Source organism: Triturus cristatus, chromosome 2_1 (assembly GCF_964204655.1).
Source record: "Triturus cristatus chromosome 2_1, aTriCri1.1, whole genome shotgun sequence".
NCBI classification, from domain to species: Eukaryota; Metazoa; Chordata; class Amphibia; order Caudata; family Salamandridae; genus Triturus; species Triturus cristatus.
The window spans coordinates 312,956,092-312,976,708 of NC_140581.1; the positions used below are offsets into that span (position 1 = coordinate 312,956,092).

Sequence of the window (20,617 nt, forward strand, 5' to 3'; positions counted from 1 at the left end):
GACGACCCGCATCCGTGCAGGGTACAACAGCATGTATTGGATGTTTAGTTTGCGCCGTTGCTTTTTTGCCACCACAAAGGATTGGCGTTGTTGCTGAACCAATCTGGAGTAGTCCGTAAAAATCATAATAGGGTGTGAGTCATACATTAGCTTCTCTTGGCCCTGGCCAAATTTTAGGAGGGCATCTCTGTCTGAACAATTTAGCAACTTCGCCATCACTGGCCATCACTGGCCGTGGTCTGGCGCCCGGGGGCGGGGGTCCTTCTTCACAAGATGAGCCTGTTCAACCATGAATCTTAGGGACAGAGACCCCTTGGGCAGAATACATTGTAGCCGTTGCGTTAGGAATTCTTCCATCGATGCACCCTCACATCCTTCTGGGAACCCCACAAGATGCAGATAGCTACATCACCGAGTCTTCACCCATTGACACCCTGTTCTCCGCTTCCATTATGCGGTCTACTGCTTTTTGGAGTGGGGAGATTTCTGACCCTACTTCCCTGATCTTCTCATCAAGCGCGTCCTATGATTGTATGATGGCTGCCAACAGTGTAGCATTGCCTGGGACCTGCCTGGCTACATCGGCTCTGCCTGTAGCCCCTGTGGTTGCAGTTGTGTAGTGATCCATAGTGGTCTGTTTTGTCTGTGAGGCAGTTGATTTATAAAGGTCATGATGTCGCCGCCAGGGGCCGCCCATGCCGAACCAATGGTGGTGCCTTACCCTCAGTCCTCACAAAGCCAGGTCTGTAGTCCCTCCGGCATCACCCTCCAGAGCGAATCCCTCAGCCAGAGGTCCCAAGCCGCACTGAGACCTAGCCCAGCCGCTTTTGTCGCTCAAGGAATGGTCTCAATGCAGACCCATTACGGGGATATGGGCCGCTGGTTCACCAGCCCGCAGTGCTCCCCGCAGGGAGATGTGGGGGGGGGCCCTGAATGACCATCTCCCCTCTCCAAATCTCTGGTTGGCTCCACGTGAGGCCCCGTCTCTAGGCCTAGAATCCACAAGGACCGGAACAGACCCCAGCTTCCCCAACTGCCTCACATACAAGGCCCCAGGCCCGGCCACATGGTCACTTGCTACAGCAAACGATCACAGCGCATAACCTACTGAAGTGGGCCTAGCTGATTATGACCCAGGTTCTTTCTTGGCTGATTATGACCCTGCATGGTCTATCGCGCCGAGTAGGCTCCATCTTCAGGCCCCCCCAATGGGACCACAAGGCAAAGCACCCAGCAACTGCAGTCTCAGCCTCGCTCCACGGCTCCAATGCCACTGACAGCCAAGTGGGTAACAGATTGTGCCGCAGGTCTATTCATTGCCTCCATAGTATTGTAGTCATCCGGCCCCGGCACATCAGGGGCCGCAGCCTGATCCTAGTCCAGGCTTGGAGGACTCCCCTCGCCACCCTGCGGGAGTCTCCTCACCCTGGGCAGCAAGGCGTGCAGAATAGAAGTCGGCCCGCCAGATATGATGATTAAGTATCTAGCGGGGACCCCGCCCAGGGCCGCCGCCACAGCCCAACCCCCATGGCGGAGTACGCTGCAGGCCCATGCAGCCCAGGGCCGCTCCATTGCCAAGCACAGGCCCCGACCCACAGCTGCTTTTGCAGGAGGGCTGCATCAGCTCATGACTTCTCCGGATGTGTGGATGGCGGTCAAGAATGCCTGTGAGCAGGATGATGGCGGAAAACTCGGCCTGACCGCACGGAGCACTCTCAACTAGCATCTGCCATGCTGGCTCACCCCCCCCCCCCCTCCCTCAATATGTTATCTTTTTAAACATATAAAAGGTTGATAGTAATTCCCACACAAAATACTTGAAAGAGTGTTCTGATTCAGGGAATATCACAAATTAGATGCAGAGAAAGAAAAGGTCTAAATTGGAAAGTGATGCCAAAGATTATAGAACTTTTGTAGGACTGTAGACTGATGATAGGGTAATAGAGTGTTCCCTATGAAAAAATAAAAGGAGATATTAATTCCTCCATACTTATCTTTCTTTCATGTGATAAAGATTATAGAACTGGCAGAATTTACTCAGAATGTATTTATTTATTTTGAGGGTTTTGTATAGCGCGAACAAGACCCTTGCGGGTATCAGAGAGCTTTACAAGATGAATATAGGAAACAACCAGAGATATAGTAAATAACATAAGGTACCGTACAGTCAAGAGTTGTATAACCACTTATCAACATTGTTCAAGTGAATTTAGTCATGAGGAGAGATTTTGCTTCTTTTTTGAAAGATGCAGTAGAGGGATTCTGTCTAGTTTCTGGGGGCAGTGCATTCCAGATCTTGGGCGCCATCCCCAAAAAGACACGGTTGTATGTTTTCTTCTAGTTGAATCTTTGTGGTTTCAGTAAAAGGTTACTAGCACTTCTGGATGATCTGTTGCCACATGAAGGCACCAATTTCTGTGCTAGATAGCTAGGAGTGTTTGAGATGTATGACTTTATGCGTCAAACATGCACTTTTTTGTTCAATATTGGCTTCGAAAGGTAGCCAGTCAAGGGATCTGAGGTCCGGGGAGATGTGAGAGTTTCTTTTGGAGCCAGTAATAAGTCTAGCTGCTGTATTGATTGAAGCTCTTAGCGGGGCCGTCGAGGATCTAGGAAGACCGCTAAGAGAGGCACACCCATATTCCACTCGTGGGATAACTAGTGCTTGTACTGCTAGCTTGAAGTGCCCAAACTCAACAAAGTTTCTGGTATAGGATATGATAGGCCTGTGTAAATCATAGACTTAGGTTACTGACCATATGCAGGCCTAAACGAAGGGCTTGACACAGTTCCCCACCTACTGTCCATTTAAGTTCTAAACCGAGGGCAGTTTAAAGCAACATTTTGTGGTAAGCTTCAATTAAAGAATGTTGATGTTGTTCCTGAGTGGGTATGGTGTTAAAGCTATTGAATTAAAGGCAGAGGGCCTGATTTGCAAAGGGCTCCACACTTGTGGCAGAGGCCTCGCTGTTGTGGGATAGTCTCTGCACTTAGGGCGGAATCTCTGCAATGAGAACTTTCATTGCGGAGATTCCACCCAAAGTACAGAGGCTCCTCCATGTCTGCAGTGCCTCCGTCACAAGTGGGGAGCCCCCTTGTGAATCAGGTCCAGAGATTTTAAGGGAGAGATTGAACTCAGAGGTCATAATGATAACGGTAAAGTATATGTGCCAGTGAAGAGTTCCAGTTATGTAGCCTTGAGACTAAATATATTTGCTATGCTGTTTCCCTTTATATTAGTTGTGCTATAAGAGAAAATAATTCTCTCACTCTGTTTTTTGCCATTACTCTGTATTTGATATCCTTTTTTGTTTTTATGTGTTTTTAATAGCGCATTTTATTATACACAAAATTAAATTTTAGAAGATGTATATCATTTTATATGCTTTTATGATTATTAATCAAATAAAGTTACATTTGACCTGAGTTAGTGTGCATTATTGTCCTCATCAATAAGATCTTAGTATTCTGTTGGATCCCAATGCCAGTCTTCATTTTAAACTGAGGGAAGACTATACCAAATACTTCAAAGTAAAAAGGGGCAGAATTTAAATGCTGTTGAAGTGAAAATTGATAACAAGTTTTTCCCAGAATGTTCATGTTTTTTCTAACAAATTAGGGTGCCCCGGTGGTTATGTGCCTCACATTAAGTTGAAAGACAATTCAAATTTTATAATAAATTAGAGGTATTCCCATTCCAGTTGGAGAAGCTGTTAAACATGAATTGGAAACCTTGTGTTAAATAGGGATCATTGAATCTGTTGAGTGTGCGGAGTGGGTTGCCCCTGTAATCATGGCATGCAAGCAGTCTGCCGATATTCGCTTCTGTGTGGTTGTTAGGGTGCTCAACAAGGGTGCTATGGTTTATCAATATCCTTTGGAATGTTATTGAAATTAGGGAGATGCTACATGGGGTCACATGTTTTCTACCTTTGATGTCACTGCAGAATACCATTAAAAAAAACGAAATCTAAAATTAAAATCTGACAACTTTCATATTTTCCTTCGGCATCTTCCAATTGGTTAGGATGCTTTTTGGGCTGGCATCAGCTGCAGCTGTCTTACAAAGAATGATTTTTGATACATTTGGGAACATTGAAGTAGTAAGCATCTTATAGTCAAAATGTTGATCTTCTGAGACACCAAGGAAATACACGTATCCAGAGTGAAACAGGTTTTGTTGAAAATATACGAAAAGGGTTTGATTTTGAAGCTAAGCAAATGTGAATTTGCTAAGGAAGAAACTGAAAATGTAGGGAACGAATTATGAAATTATTCCAAAGAAGGACCTGATTTCAGCTACAGTCGATTTGAGAAGCCCATTGAAATAGTTAATATCATATCTTGGGATGGTAGAGTTTCATGCAAAAGTAATTCCTAATTAGCCACAAGGACAATCAAGATAAAGGTATTGCTAAAGAAGGGGGAATATGTTTGGCCAGAAGAGTGTTAGAGAGAATCTAAGGGGTTTATTAGGATGGCGGGCGAATCTCCACCGCCGGGCCGGCGGTGCTCACCACCGGTCTGGCGGTGGAGATCTGCCCGCCATATATCCCTGGTTCACCCCCGCCATATGGCGGGGGTCACCACGGCGGACGGGAAGACTGTCCACCGGTCGAAATATCGACCGGGCGGAAAAGGGACTCAATATGGTGGCTGTATCTGCAAGACACCGCCATCCATATTATTATGGGGCATTTCTCATGCCTTTCCATGGCGGAGGCTCTGCCATGGAAAGGCATGTGGTAAATGCTACGGGGGCCCATTGTGGGTCCCAAGGGGGTTGGGGGGTGGGGGACTGCACTTGGGGGGTACCTATGGTACCCCCCAGCATTGGCATAGACAAGGTGGCAGGCACGCCAATGCACCACGTTCCTTCACAACATTGTGGCGGGCGGTGCTGTGAGCACCGCCCGCCACAATGCCGTGAATCCGGGATGCCACCTCCACGGTGGCGGTGGCATCCTAATTGATGGTGCAGGACCGCCGCACCACTGGCGGCCGGTTCCGGTACCTAATAGACCCATTAGTGTGTAAAAAATGTTCTTGTGAATACTGCCAAAAACATTTGATCCTGTTCAAGACTGTTTTATAGTGACGGATGCCAGTGCTGTAGGGTTGGGCACCACTCTGATGCTGGAAGATGGAGGATATAGGACCATGGCTTGGAGTTCTTGATCTTTACGTGGAGCAGAGTCAGACTATTCAGCAACCGAGAAAGGAGTTTTGAGTGTTTTTGGGTCATATGGAAGTTAAGATATTTAATTTGGGGAAAGAAATTTACGGTTGTACGGAACGTTAACCCTTGTTTGAAGTATTCATGAAAACGGGGTTGGATGCTGTACCCATGCGCATCAGTAGAATCATTATAAGTTTACAGGAATTCATTTTAAAGGTTCATGTAACAATGGCAGATTGTCTGCTGAGATTAAATTGTTATAGAACGACATGCAGATTTGGATGATAATGAATAAGTGAAAGTATGCTCAATTACCAAAGGAGCTGTCTTACAAAACGAATAATAGAAAGCACTTGAAGGTGATGTAGCATTCTTAAAGTATGTTCATAAAGGATGATCACATGAGAAGAGATTGCTGGAAATGGGGGCTTATTGGAGAGTGCGGGATGAGCTGTCACTGGATGAAGGTGAAATGTTGATAGAGAAACTGTTATGGCGATGGGTTGTGAGGATCATGGCTAAGCATAGATCCTCATATTGAAATATTTGTGAGGGATTGTAGTGAATGCATGAGTATTGACAACATTTTCAAAGTAATAAATCTACCAATGGAGTGTGAAACATTGCCCAATAATTCCTGGGAGGATATTGCAATGGATATTATGGGTTTCCTCGCAGTTGGAACGGTTGAGCTTTTACCTATTAGTTTTACTAGATCAATTCCCTTGGTGGATTGAGATTGGTATTGTAGTAAGCATTGAAACAAAAATATTCACGATTTCTTGAGAAAGATTTTTTTCTCAAAATGGATTTCCAAACTGCATCCTGACTGACAATGGGTCTAAATTTGTTTCTAAGGAGATGGACGAATTTAAGCTTGACGGGATTAAAAATTGAAAGTGTGCTTAGCACCATCTGGAAGGAAATTGCACTGTAGAGAGACTCCATTGAGCAATCAAGGAATGCATACAATTAGAGAGCAGTGTGGGTAGAAATTGGGTAGATGGTTTATTGAGGTTCGTATGTGCTTATAGGTTTAGTCTTTATAATATGACTGGGAATGTTCTTTTTTAATTATTCAGGTATAGAAAAGGGCACACTGAGCTGTGGCCAGAATTGATGTTGTGGGGGAAGAAGACCTGTGCCACTGGGAATGTGAAAATGGTATGAGGAAGGAAGCCTCCCAAAGAGTTTCCAAATGTTCTGATATACAGAGAGTTGTCAAGTTGTTTCATAAGGCTGTCAAAGTAAATGGCGATTGGATGCTGAAAGATGACAATTTAATACAGAACTGTTTCAAATGCTGATATGCCGTGAAATAGAAGCAACCAAATAAACAATGGCCTCTCCAAAAGGAATTACAACAGCATTAGTAGCAAACAGGAATTGATTGCTGGAATGTGCCTTCTGATACATCAAAAACAGGATGAAGAGCAGGTAGAAAGTGCCTGCTTTCACATCAGGATCTGAACGTAGAAAGAAAAGGCAACACTAAAATAATAATTAAGCAACATTGACATTGGCAGAAAGGGAATTACTTTGTGTGTGAATGTGCTCTTTGTGAAAGGTAAGAATGCTGCCACTCACAATGAAGTTAGCCAGTGGCCGAAGCAGACTGATCCACTGCCCCATGCTTTATGCAGTAGTGGTTCTAAATAAAACGTGAATAACACTACAGATCAATTAATGAAGAGAGCTGGCTGAAAAGTAAATTACACATACCATCTTAGTAAAGTTAATAGGTCTTGGCTAATACCAAACCTAAATAAATATGCTGTTGGACAACCAGCTGCCAACTTTTCGCATTAAAGCAGGGCACAACCCACTGTGGTACAGTGATGGTATTCAACAAATTCAGGGCGCAGTTGAGTTGTACGGGTTGCAGTGGACACGAATAACAAGCATTGGCATAGCCAATAGGTCTCGCCTTTGGGACCTTATATGCGTTTAGCCATGCAACAGTTGCATAACTAAATACTTATAAGGTCCCAAAAGCGAGACCTATTGGCTATCAAACATCAAAGCGGCCGTGCGGCCGCGAAAGTGAAAGTAATCACGGTAAAGAGCTGCGCGCGCGCGCCCGCGCACATGCACTGTAGCTCTAGGCTGGCCTGCTAGCACTTTTTGGAGCCCTCTCAATAAGTCTCGCCAGACCAGCGCATGCGCTGGGTCAGGCGAGACCTAAAAATGGGTGCATGTGCATAATCGAAATGCAGGCAAAGGTGGAAAATTCAGTTCAGAAAGGTTTTGGAACACTGTTCACTTGAAGGAAGTGTGGAGTTCCACATAGATGGGGGCACTGTTAGCTCAAATTTAGGGCACAGTTCAGTTCTCCATCGTGCAATAAATAATTTTATGAATTACATGGCACAGATTAGCAGTGTGCAAAGCATGCCGTTCACTGACGTGTGAGGTGCATAGGGTACAGTTCACCAGGGACACAATTTATTCAGAAGACTGAGTGCAGTTCACCAGGAAGCATGAGAGCTGTTGCCTCTAACGGAGGGAGCAATACTTTACCTGAGTGCAGTTGCCACGCTTCACTCACATGTAGAGATCATAGAAAACAGGTGACTTGAAAATCAGTGGAGGGGGCAGGTTAGAGGGCCCTGCACGCCAGAATAGATGGCATGTACCCTTGAAGTTATTTGGTGGAGCGGGATGGTGGAAGGGCTTTAGCTTTCAGCCTTGTCCAGGTCATGAAGGGCTGAAAACGGGCAGGTCACAGGATTCTTTTGTTGCAGATACACCCTTTGCCACAGATCCCAGCGAGGCAAACTACAATTCTATCAAATTCTACTCCTTATCCATGTCTCAAAGATAAAATAGTAACGAGCATTTGCACTGCAATATGTCTCACACTCGCGAAAGTTTAAGCTATTGGCATTGTAAATGGCAATGCCTTTTATTTATCTGTTTTGCTAATTAACACATAACTAAAAGGCATTGTCATTTACAATGCCAATACCTCAAACACTTGTAAATGCAAATTTTATTCAAAGAAGCAGCTACCATTGTCCTGGGCTGCTTGGAAAGTGAAACCAAGCATGGTGCGCTGAATGTTGCAGGAAAGCATGTAGTGCCTGAAGTAGGAGAAACCCAATAAAGAAAATAGTGCTTACAGACAACCATGTAATAACTAAAGTAAAAGGGCCAGTTCTCATGGGAGGTTACAAATGAAGACAGGGTGATACTAAGGAGGGACTAACAGGCCTATTAACGAATCAGAAGCCAGCATGAACAAAGGACAATGACACAAGCCATTGACTAATATGGGCAGAGAGTGGGCAGGGCTTCTATTCCGTACTCCAATACAGCATGCCGCAGAGCAGCGCATGCACTGTCCAGGCTCGACCTAAAAAAGATTGTTTAACTCAGAGGCAAGACCTCAAAGGAATAGTATAGCTGAAAGGCTTGAATTACCAAAGGCGGCTGACTGATACAAGTGTACAATGAAACCATATGTTTTTTTCATGACAAAAAAATCTTTGTTCAGGTCAATAGACATATTTTAAGAATGGAAAATGTGCTCTTCCTTTTTTCCCATAAAATGACGACGTGCCTAGCATGAGTGACTGAATAATCAAGTGATTTAAACTCACCCTGTAACTTCCTTCTGATAATTGAGGGTTGACCTATGTCCTGAACCATTGTAGCTACCCGTATTGCTAGTATTGCTTGTGTGGGGGATTCTGGATGCATGCCAGTGGAGCACTATCTCCGGATTGTATTGTACTGCGATATAGACTTCTAAGTGCAGATTCCTTACCTTTTGAATATTCTACCGGTGCCAGACTGGATCCGGATGTTTTTTCAGCAGTACCTTGGTAAGATATCATGACACAGCATGTGTATCTGCACGGATGCCGTTACACTCCAGAAATGATGTGTTTAGCCTACCCCAGTGTGCTGATGTCAGTTTCTTTTCGCTCCCCCAGACGTGGATCCGAAGCTCCCTGTGTGTCTTCAGAGACATGTACCTTGAAATTTTCTTCAGTGTTCACACACAAAATACAGCTGATTTTAAGCCCTGTAGGACTGTTGCAAACAAATGCCTGTGCGTCGATGAACCCGAAGGCCAATGGGAGCCCTTGCGAAGGGACTCCCATTGACCTTGGTTTGATGTGTTCCTGTCACATGCACTAGGCTCAACCACACAAGTTAAGCAGTGTTTTTATCAGTAAGGTTAGGTGGTAGGAATTTTGCAGATTGCTGTGGATTGAAGAAGTTTCCAACACAGAAATGTAAGGAAAATGCGTGATTTCAGGCAATGTTTGAGGTTTGCAGGGCATTGTGAGTTAGAAAACCTCATGGGATTCACGCAAGGCACACCTCCCTGGAGCTCCCTGGAACCCCTTGGCTATTTAGTTTTCAAACATTTCTGTGGTTCAGAGGTTTTCATGGGTGGCGGCCAAACACAGCCCCCACCCATGTGCAGCTACCCCTATTCCTGATCTCTCCACATATCACTTTAAGGCCTTTTGTGTCAAGGTCTCTTGGCCCACCCAAACAAGTGAGGTACCAAGTTTATCGGCAGACTTGGGGAAATGATGTGTTGTAGGAAATGTTTGTTTCCCCCCAGATTCCTGAAGTTTTCCTCACAGAAATGTGAGGCAAATGTGCTCATTGAGGATAGGAAAATGATGTGGGATGCATATGAAGCAGACCTCTGTGGACTCCCCCGAATGTCTAGTTTTCGGGGTCTGGTAGGTTTTTCCAGTTGGCAGTCTACCCAAGCCCAAAAAGTGGAGCCATTCACAACTGCAAGTGGGATGATTTTGGGAGTTAGCCACACTCTCCTGGCCCATATGTAAAAACAACACCCAAAAGAATCAAATGCCCTCCTGCTTGCCATTGAGATGCAATGCTTTAGTCTGCAGGGGAGTACAAAGACTGTTGAGGTTTTAGGGGTGTGGGTGTGGCCTGATGTTAGGATGGGCAAGACCTATCCCATTATTTTATAAAATATATATATAGTGGGATTTCTTCCCCCTAGGGGCACATTGGGGGCACACCTCCTGTATGCCTGGAGGGGAGGGGCGGGGCAAGACTGTTTATCCCTTTTGGGGTGAGGTGTGGCCAATGCCACAGTACAACACCTTCACCACTTTTTTTGCTTCAAAGTCAAGATCCCTGTTGTCAGGTAAAACCTCCTGAACGTGCCCTGGCGGATAGTGGGCTTTTTGGCTGGTGAATTTTCAAAAGATGAGGAATCTGCGGCTAGATAGAGCCTATATCAGAAAGAGCATCACCAAAGGTAAATAACTTGTTCTACTGGACTTTTTACACTGTCCCGTTAGAGGAAACAGCAGGTTAAATAAATGACCTGTTTAACACCTCAGCCTTCTGACTCTAAAGTTTCTTCCAGGCTTCTCAGGCAGTGAAACGTGTTAGGGTTCCTTAAATACAGATCGAAACATGCCTCTTGCTTTTAATAATTTGCCAGGAGAGGTACCTGAATTAATGAACCCCCCAAAATACACCACAGACACATATTTAGGTTTTAACAGTGACAGTTTCAGCACATTTTAAATGATATAGACAACCTAGGCACCTACAAGGGTTAGGAACTCCACTTGCATATAGAATAAGCTGGAGTACAAATGAGTGGGTGATTTTTTTTACAAGTTAAGTACTATGAAGGCCTGACGTTTGATGATTTGTGATGAGCGGGCCAGATACAATACCTACTAAAACGTATTGTTGACATAGCCCTTTCTATTTATTTTCTTCAGTACACGAATACTGACAAGTCCTGGACAGGGAATATTTGAGCATCAATTATCCCGTTGGTAGCTCTCTAAAGGATCTCATTTTTATGAGTCCCAAGTTGGTACTTCACATCATACATACTCTTGCTTGATGACCATAGGATATGTCTATGTTAATAGCCTCCCCTCTAACAGAGTAAGAGAGGGCCAAACAACTGGAGTATGATGAATAGATGAGTGCCTAATTGGAGTCATTGGTTGTGGAGTATTTTCTAGTTAGTATCCATCTAAGCTCTGTTTTAGTAGCAAATACGAGGTTTGAGCCTAGAAGCAACACAGGACATTTTTGAGTGTTATGAGATCTAAGCTTTCAGATTCGATTGCGGATGGGTGGTAAGCAGTATACATGTTACTAGTAGGCCTGGGCGAAGCACTACGCTACGCTCGCGTAGTTTGCGAAGTTCGCGCTACTTCGCGCTACGCGAACTGCACGTAGCACAGTGCGAACACGCGTAGCGTAGTGTTGCGTAGTGCCGCGGTCATTTTTTGCTTGCTCGCGGTCCTCAACGTCAAGTTGGCGACCGCGAGCAAGCAAAATGACATCCTGGCGAGACTTTTTCCTTGTTCGCGATCGCGAGCATGGAAAATAAACCTCCCGGCGAGATTCCCAACGCGAGAAGGTCAGGTTTCTCATTGCGAGGGGTCGCGTATGCTCGCGACCGCTCGCGATGAGAAACTACCAGTTCGCGTTGAGAAAGCTGCAGCTCGAGTAAAAATCTACTCGAGCAGCAGAAAACTACAGCTCGCACTGTGCAAGATGCCATTTTCAATGATTGCACAGTGCCGGTTGCTTGTCCGCACTGTGCAATCATTGAAAACAACATCTTGCACAGTGCGAACATGTTACTTCGCAGTTCGCGAAGTGCTACGCGTAGCTCGCGTAGTGCGAACTTCACTTTGCGTAGCTTCGCGAAGTGCTACTTCGCGAACTACGCCCACCCTTAGTTACTAGTCAATTCCGTGTCTTTACCAAAATCTTGTTTTTCCATTCAGTTATTCTAGATAATCCTTTTAAAGAATACAATTATCTTAAATGTAATAACCAAAATCAGTTACGTCCTCATTCATAATTACAGTTACTTGTTTTAATTTACTGCAGTTTAATGCAAAGCTATCAAGGCAGAAGAATAAATCAACAAAATCATATCCAGACACGCCTGTTTTACCTCAGCATATCTACAGGATGGTAATGTAGTATTTAAAGATATTTAATGTTATTACTTTTTGGTGCAAATTGGACTTCTCTTTAAGAGTCCATGGTTATGGACCACATTTGTTCTACTTGAGATGTAAGGAACACGTGAGAAGATTAAGTGCATGCTCTATGTAAAAAAACGTGAGACCTTTTAATGTGTATGGTATTTTGTATCTTTGAAGGATTTAATAATTTAAAAAAAGTAAAAATGCAGCACCCATCTATCGCTCTTCGTCCCTGCTTCCAGAGAGTGGAGAGGAATGGCGGAAAACACTGTAGTGACTGAACCACTTTATATGCTTCCACTCTTTCCGGCTATCCATAGATCGAACGGAGTAGCGGGCTACGCACTGGAATTGGCTGGTTTATCTTGGTTATGATGCTTGACTCTTGTTATTGCACATATGAGTTTGGAACTTTTTATGGCACCCAGTGAGGGCGCGCGAAACCCATTTAACCTTTCTACAGGGCACAGCATGATGGCTCATGAGCAGGGCCGGCTTTAGAGCTGGTGGTGCCTGGTGCGAAAATGTTTGTTGGCGCCCCCCAAGGACCACCTCCACCACGGATTTATTCACCACCACCCTTTAACAGTGCCCAAGTCTCCATAACCACTCTCTCTCAGATGCATATATAGCACTATCTCTCAGAAGCACATATAGCGCCACTCATAACAGTGTAAGGTGTCAGGGTACTTTGCATCACACACACACATTACACAGAGACAATCAATCATACGTGTGTACCTCAGCATATAGGATATGTTACATAAGACAGAGGGCTACAAGGTGTAGGAGTCACCTCATCAATACTGGTATGCAGTATAGTTTAATAGTGCTTGGTCTGGAGAAGCACAAACTCAGAATTTAACAAGCATTGGCATAGCCAATAGGTCTCGCCTTTGGGACCTTATAAGTGTTTAGCCATGCAGCAGTTGATGTTGTTGCACTAAAGATATTGTGCTGCATAGCTAAATACTTATCAGGTCCCAAAAGCGAGACCTATTGGCTATGCCAATGCTTGTTTTGAAAGATATTCTAATAGTTTTGGGAGAAGTGTTGAGGAGTGGGATTGTCTAGAGAAAAGTCCAGCAAGTAAACGGCAGGCATCCACTCTTTTTCAGACATTGATCATAGCTGTTGATTGAGTCAGTGAATGCAAGACTGTATGTTCCCCTTCAAAGTATTCCAATGCTTTGTGAACGTGCCCTTGAAATTACTGTGCCACTGTGCAACAGTGCTGCTGTCAGTCTAGGAGTGCAGTGCCACATTTATTAATCCAGTAGGACTGAAGTTCAGCAGGTTTCAAAAAAGTCATTAGATTAATTATTGGATACAAAAATATTTTCTCACATTCCCTCACAGCCATTCTGTGAGTCCTCACTCAGTGGAAGACTGTGAGTTGGGACCTTAGCTTGGATTGCAACTGGTTGTTAAACACAAGTGGTCAGTACACCTCTCCGTGTTTTATATGCAATGATAGCCTTCATAATTGCATGTATTAAAAAACAATCTTTAAAGAAGTCTGTGCTGTGGAATTACATTTCTTTTAAAAATCAATTCATAGACATCAGATCACATAAAAGACAACTTAGTAACTTTGTAGCAGTCCATAGTTTACTTTAGTCAGGCAAATGTACAATCAATTCTTCTGTCATGTTAAAATTAAGAAGGCTGTACCGTCTTCCTTGTATAGAAAAGGAGCTAGTCCTACAGCACAATGATGAGGACAGATTACGATGATGGCCTGATATAAAATTGAATCTGGTGTTATAGGGAAGTACCCTGGATGATATGGAGGAATTGCGATATTTGGATGTGGATGAAAGTCCACTGGGGTTATATAACATGTACATTGGGATATTATACATTTCATCGACTACTTGACTTTGGGGCAATTAACTTGCACATTGTGATTTATTTGTTTAATATATTGTTTTACTTTTAAAAAAGATGATAATATTCATTTCTGGTGAAATTCGGATTCAAATGAATTTCTATAAAAATAATTGGTGGGCTATTGGCGCCATATTGTATACTGTGTTCTAAAGGTTTGTGTCATCGTAAGAAAGACAAACTATGTATGAGGACTGCCAAAGTATGTCTTCACAATTTTGTTGTGATCATATGGTTTTAATTAAGGGAAGAGAGAATGGTGACTGGGTACCATGAACAAAGCCAATTCGTTAATATTTTTAATAACTTTCATTGTTACATTACTTTTTTAATTCAAAATACATTATTAAATATTTTGTAATTAAATAATGCTTTAAATCAATTTATATTTATTTATATTTTTTACTATTTTAAATCCTTTAATTTAAAATTATTTCCTATGGGATTTTTATTTTAAGTCCCTAACTCCATTATTTTCTATGGGAGGGTGTTGCAGTACTAGTTGTTGGCCTTGTGTATTGTGGGATTTACTACAAAAGTGTAAGACACTACAAAGGTGTAATTTAGTGCAAAAGTGCAGTTTATGAATACTGAAAAGTACTAAATGTACTCAAAAGTGCAGTTTGTGAATCAAACTATACATGTAACACATAAGACATAGTTAGCCACTCTTCCTACTTCTCGTTCCAGCAGCTTTTAGGATGCTCCTCTTGTGAGATGGTGCACTACTATGCTTTCAAAGCCCAGTGATATAATTTGATATATACTTTTGATGTTTGCTTGGTGTCATTGCCATCTGCTCATTTGCCAAAGTTGTGTAGCATTGTGATCTTATTGGCACTTGATTGCAGATATTGTGTAGCTGTGAACAGATTTGCTGAAAATTATTGCAAGGATTACATTTTATTTGTATTTATAGAACTCAAAGAATTGCATATTCAAATGAAATACAGGGACTTTTAATTCAAACGTGTACATTTGTGGACATTGCCTAGTTGCAATCCAAGCTCTTCCTACCCAGGAATTGAGCAGAGATTTAATCCAGTCAGGGGGCTGGAGTAACTGCCATACCAGGTCAGGAGGAGGAATGTATCATCCAAAGATTTGGTGGGAGTGTGAGGGAAAGGATTTCTCCATAAGGAAAAATGATTTCCCTTGCTTAGAAAGAAATGTGCATTTGCATAGAGGGCTACATTCCCCTGTGCGTAAGTCTACACTATGTTAAAGTCCATAAGGGAAAGTCAAACCCTGTGGGACATGTCACATAACATTATCAGTAATATGCCTAGCAACCTATGCCTGGGGCAGCTTTCAAGGCATAACAATTGTATCTTTTTGAATAGCAAAATGTAGTATGTCTTTTCTCTTACATAGGGATACTTTTACGGGGGCAAATTTACAATTGTTTTCAATCAGTAGGGCCCTACCTCTTAACACCCACCACAAATTGCCTGCTTCGTTGTAAAGGATCCTTAATATTCTAACTCGGGGCTCCTTCCTGTCATCTGCACTGTTGCCCTTTGGCTATAAGCTCCTATACATACATAGATGTATACATACATACCTACAAACATATTGTATGGTGGAAAAGATTTAATCTGTGGATTTGCCTGCTGGTTTAACACTACGGTCACAAATATGACTTGTGTAAAGAGAACTGTATTTTGCCACACAACTAGTTTGTATGCTATAGCGCCAGGACACCTCTGTTTGAGGTAGTTGTTGCGCTTTACAACTATATTAAATGAAAATTAGTCTAAAGACAAGCCCTTAGCCACGGTAACGTGGCCAGTGACCTATGTGTGAAAGTCTTACTAACCTGCTGAGAAACCGTTTAACCCCCTCCCCCAAGGCCACAACTAAACCAGCCACATTTTATAACAAAACTCCATTCTGCCTGGACCAGATTCATCTTTGGTTTGACACCTCATTGTGCTATTTCCATCCACGTGAAAAGCAGCGAGAAAAGAAACATGACAAATGGACTTACTTATCTTGACTTGATAAAGTGAAGGAACATTTGTACATGTTTGTCAGTGAGTGTCTATGGAGAGGAAAGACTTAGGTAGGCATTTTTGTTCCTGCATTCTCAGAATTGTTGTGACCCGTGACATTTGTCAAGTCTGCTATTCGTTCACTAGAGAGAAAACGAAAAATGTGAATTTTCTCTTTTGTACTCTTTCTAAGTGAAAAAATATATTGGCAAAAGTCAAAGTAATAGATATAGATGCCTTTAAAATCTGTCAAATGTCAGGGTACGTCTTCTGCTGCTGTTTTTACATTTTAGAAGTGGCAAATTCTTCTCAAAATCTTATATTTAAAGTTACCAATTCACCAATAGAAGTAGGAGAAATGGTGGAGAATGTTACATAAAATCTGTGCATTTGCAAAGTAGTTATTCATATACATTTTTCACTTTTTCAACGTTTACTGTAAATCTATACATTTTAATTCTAGATCAGTCTAGAGTGGGGGGGAGGGGGGTAACTGGATATCTTAAAAAAAGATTCCAAATGAATAAAAGTTAAACCGCGTGGGCTGCATTAAAATATACTCGCATTAAAAATTTGATGATACATGAGTTCAGAGTTCATTTTGCCTAAAGCAGTCAATCTCCAGTGAGAGTTCTGAGAAGTACAGCACAGTGTGACTAGAATGCAGAAGTAGGAAAAATATTGAAGGCCATTAAGCCCAAGCTCAAGAAATAATGCCCTGTAACGTGACTCATGGCCGTGCACGCGCAGAGGTACATTTCATAAAACATGCCTTACTTATGTGCCAAATGCTTCAGATTACTGCGAAACACAATGAAGGATAACGGTCGGCATTTGGTAGGGGAGGTCACAAAGGTAAACAAAAAATTTAGAAATATACAACATTCTGATACAAGAGCGTGGTCTCGTTGAATGTCCGCTGGTTTGCATAAATTGCACATCTAGCCTAGCAAAGTGCTGGGGTAATATATCATGGCAATTAGAAGGCAGAGATAGACCAAGTTTTGTCATGAAGAAGCCTGCAGATTACTTAACCTTTCACGGCGGGGCTGAGCACGAGAACCAGAATATAACGCGATCAAACATCAAAGCGGCCGTGCGGCCGCGAAAGTGAAAGTAATCGCGGAAAAGCATGGCGCACGCTCCCGCGCACATGCACTGTAGCTCTAGACTGGCCTGGTAGCACTTTTTGGAGCCCTCTCAAAAAGTCTCGCCAGACCAGCGCATGCGTTGGGTCAGGCGAGACCTGAAAAGGAATACAATAGTTGGGGGGTTCTCTTTAATAATGAGAATAGATTTCTGTCCAAATTAATCCTTTTTTGCAACATTAATCTTTGCTCAATTCTGTACTTTGCAGCGTGCATGCAGTTCTTTGATAAAAGTTAATAGTTCAGTACAGTTACAAAGTGCATAGATTGTAAACAGGTCAATGGGTTACTGCTTTTAAAGGAGACATTGTTGTGTTACTTGTAATTTATAAGTTCAAATCCTATATTAGGATTTTAACTTATACATTGCAAGCAATAAAATGATGTCCCTTTTAAAAGGAGTAACCCACTGACCTATTTACATTCTATGCACTTTGTAATCTGCTCAGTACTTGTTTTCTGCAGCAGGCGTATTAACCCCCTGCGCTACTTTTTAGTGAGTCAGAACCCAATTAAACAAAGTTCCGCACTCTCTTCATGAAAAACATTAATCACAGGATTTATCCTGACACTATTTTGTTGCCTGTAAATAGCTGCAGGTAACTAACGCGGTAGCAGGTGCTTTAAAAAACACATAATTAATTTGCAAACACGGCTGCCTCCCCCCATGCCCCCCCGGGAGACAGCATCCGGTGCAGTGGCACCGGACGCACCGCCCTAGAGCCGGCCCTGACCGTGAGCAGTGCAGTCCCCAAATGGAGTTTGGTACTCCTTACTGGACTTGTCTCAGTTTGTGAAATCAAAGATGATCATTTCAAATAACAGTAATGTAGAGCACATTTGTCGCCACAGCAACAATGAGCTCTCAACCTTAAAGGTTTTGTTTTAAGAACTTTAGGAATACAAGAGTACATTCAAAATAGTCAAATCCAATAAGTCCATAAATCAGAGTCCCTAAATCGGAGTGCAGAGCTCATTGAAAGTATGGAATTAATCAAGAACTCACCAAAGTTCATATAATCTAAATGCAGAGTTTTAAACATTTGGAAAACTCCAGCATAGGTTCGCCTTCTAATGTGAGTGGAAAGAGTTCTACCCATCTCCTCAAGTGATCATACTCTCTTTAAGAGTTCTAAATAGAGCATTTCACATTTAATACAGATCATAGGCTCTGAACCAATCAGAATGAAGCAAAAGAGACACATTTGCAATTGAATACATTCAACAGGTATGAGACATGACACCTTAGGGTGGTCTTCCCCAAACATTCTGCCTGCTTGCCTCAACTTTTTGCTGATTTCTTTTTGTTGACCTTAGCACTTTGAACACTTTACCTCTGCTGACCCATGCTAAAGTGCATGTTCTTATCCCCTAAAACATAGTTTGATAGATTTGTCCAAAATTGGTATGTTTAATTTACTTAAAAGTCCTTGGTAAAGTGCACTACATGTGCCCAGGGCCTGTAGATTAAATACTACTTGTGTGCCTGCAGCACTGATTGTGCCACCTACACCTGTAGCACATTAAACATGTTTCGGGCCTGCCACTGCAGAAATTGTAGTTGCAGTTTTACTGGCATGTCGACTTGGCATTTAAAAAGCCTTGACAAGCCTTAAATTTCCATTTTACTACATATAAATCACCCATAAGGTAGGCTCTACGGAGCCCATAGGGCAGGGTCCTGGGTAACTAAAAGGTAGAGCATGTTCTTTTAAATGTTGTGTATCTTTTTTTTTTCAAAACCTTTATTGACAACTTCAGCATGGTCACAATACACTTTTGCATCAAATCAGAGCGTCGTACACATCAGGCAATCCTCAAAATACTATAGACATTGAGAAATTTCAATCCGACAGTAGCATTGTCCTGTACAACACGGCAGCAGCTCCGTAAACAACAAATAGCTGTAGAAGGTGGTGATAGCACTATAGGGGATGCAACAGGCCCAGCCGGTGGGGGGGAAATATGGTCAAGGAGGGAGGCAATCACTGACCAACACCGGCGGCCGCCGCGGGCGGAGTGCCGGCGGGGAGCGCAGAAGAGGCAGTTCTGCTTGGATGTGGTCGGGAATGGAGTTATGTCACTAGGGGGCCCCATATGTCAGGTGGGCGAGATATCGCAGGCATAAGGTCCCAGCACTCAGATAATAGGTTCTGGTATCTCGAAGCATCTTCAAGCCAATAGGCGAACCTGGGCGCCGGTCTGTGACCCCAACACATGGCCACCCTACGCCTCGCAAGGACGAGCAGCATTGCAGTCAGTCGGCGAGAGGCGTCCGGACAAAGCCTGACAAAGCCCAGCAGGCACTGCGGCGGGTCGGGAAGAACCCGGGTGGAGGTAATCTCAGAGATGGCGGCACAGACCTCCAGCCAAAAGTCCGACACCTTGGGGCATAACCATGCAAGGTGAGTGAAGTCCGCAGCAGGGGCAGAGCAGCGCATACACCTATCGTTAGGTATATGTCCCAATTTGTGTAGCTGAACAGGGGTGCGATATAACCTGTGCAGGTATTTAAAATGTATGAGACGAAGACGATAGTTGGGAGACAGTTTCTTCGTCTTGTTACAGAAATAAAGTCAATCAGCTTGGGAAATGTCCACGCCTAACTCTTCGCCCCATGCCGCACGTGCACGCTCAGTAGAGATGGAGGTGGTCGACAGCGTTAGAGCATATCATTTCGTTACCAGTTTGCGAGGAGTGGGGGATGTATATATAATGTCAAGAGCAAGCATCGAGGGTGGAGGTTAGGGACATTTTGGGTGAAGCTCCCTACAAATAGCCCGCAGCTGATAAAAGAGCAGAGTGTCCATCGGGCCAGAGGAAGCTGGAACAGAGCAAAACGTATTTCCAGGGTAAAGATCCGCCAATGTCGTCAGTCCCAAGTGGTTGGCATGTTTAGACATGCCAGTTGGTTGCAGAGGAGGGAAGGCAGGATGACGTACAATTGGCATGGTATTAGCTGATAACGTAGGGGCGTTGGAAAAACGGCACAGTCCCAACCAAGCCCAGCGCATGGTCTCGACCGTGTCCACCTCAGCCCATGGGCGGCTGGACGGTGCAAACAGTGCGGTGTTCAGCGGCCAAGGAGTTACAAGGTCGGCTTCTACAGCGACGTGCAGCTGATAAGGGGCGGGGTGAACCCAGAAGTGTAAAAAAGTGGCCTGGGTGCTTAAGGCATAAAGTTTAAAATTGGGAGCACCCATACCGCCAACCGACATGGGGAGAGTGAGGATATCATATGCAATCCTGGGCTGCTTGCCAGCCCACCCATGAGAAATGATCAGAGAGTGAATTTTACGAAAGAAATGGGCAATTAGAGGTATGGGGATGTTCAAGAAAAGATAGAGGAATTTCGGGAGAACCACCAACTTGGCAATGGCTATGCGACCCGCTAGGGACGGGGGAGCCGGTTCCAGTGTGGTATTGTAGATTCGA

General features: G+C 43.5%; 1 protein-coding gene across 1 annotated transcript in view; it reads left to right on the forward strand.

Annotated features, from left to right (window-relative positions):
- CCDC152 (coiled-coil domain containing 152) overlaps nucleotides 1-20,617 on the forward strand; it is a 604,024-nt gene that overhangs the window by 357,088 nt on the left and 226,319 nt on the right. The window contains exon 8 of the mRNA XM_085638553.1: nucleotides 12,050-12,136. Coding sequence (XP_085494679.1) covers nucleotides 12,050-12,136 — 87 coding nt within the window. The remainder of the gene's footprint in view (nucleotides 1-12,049; nucleotides 12,137-20,617) is intronic.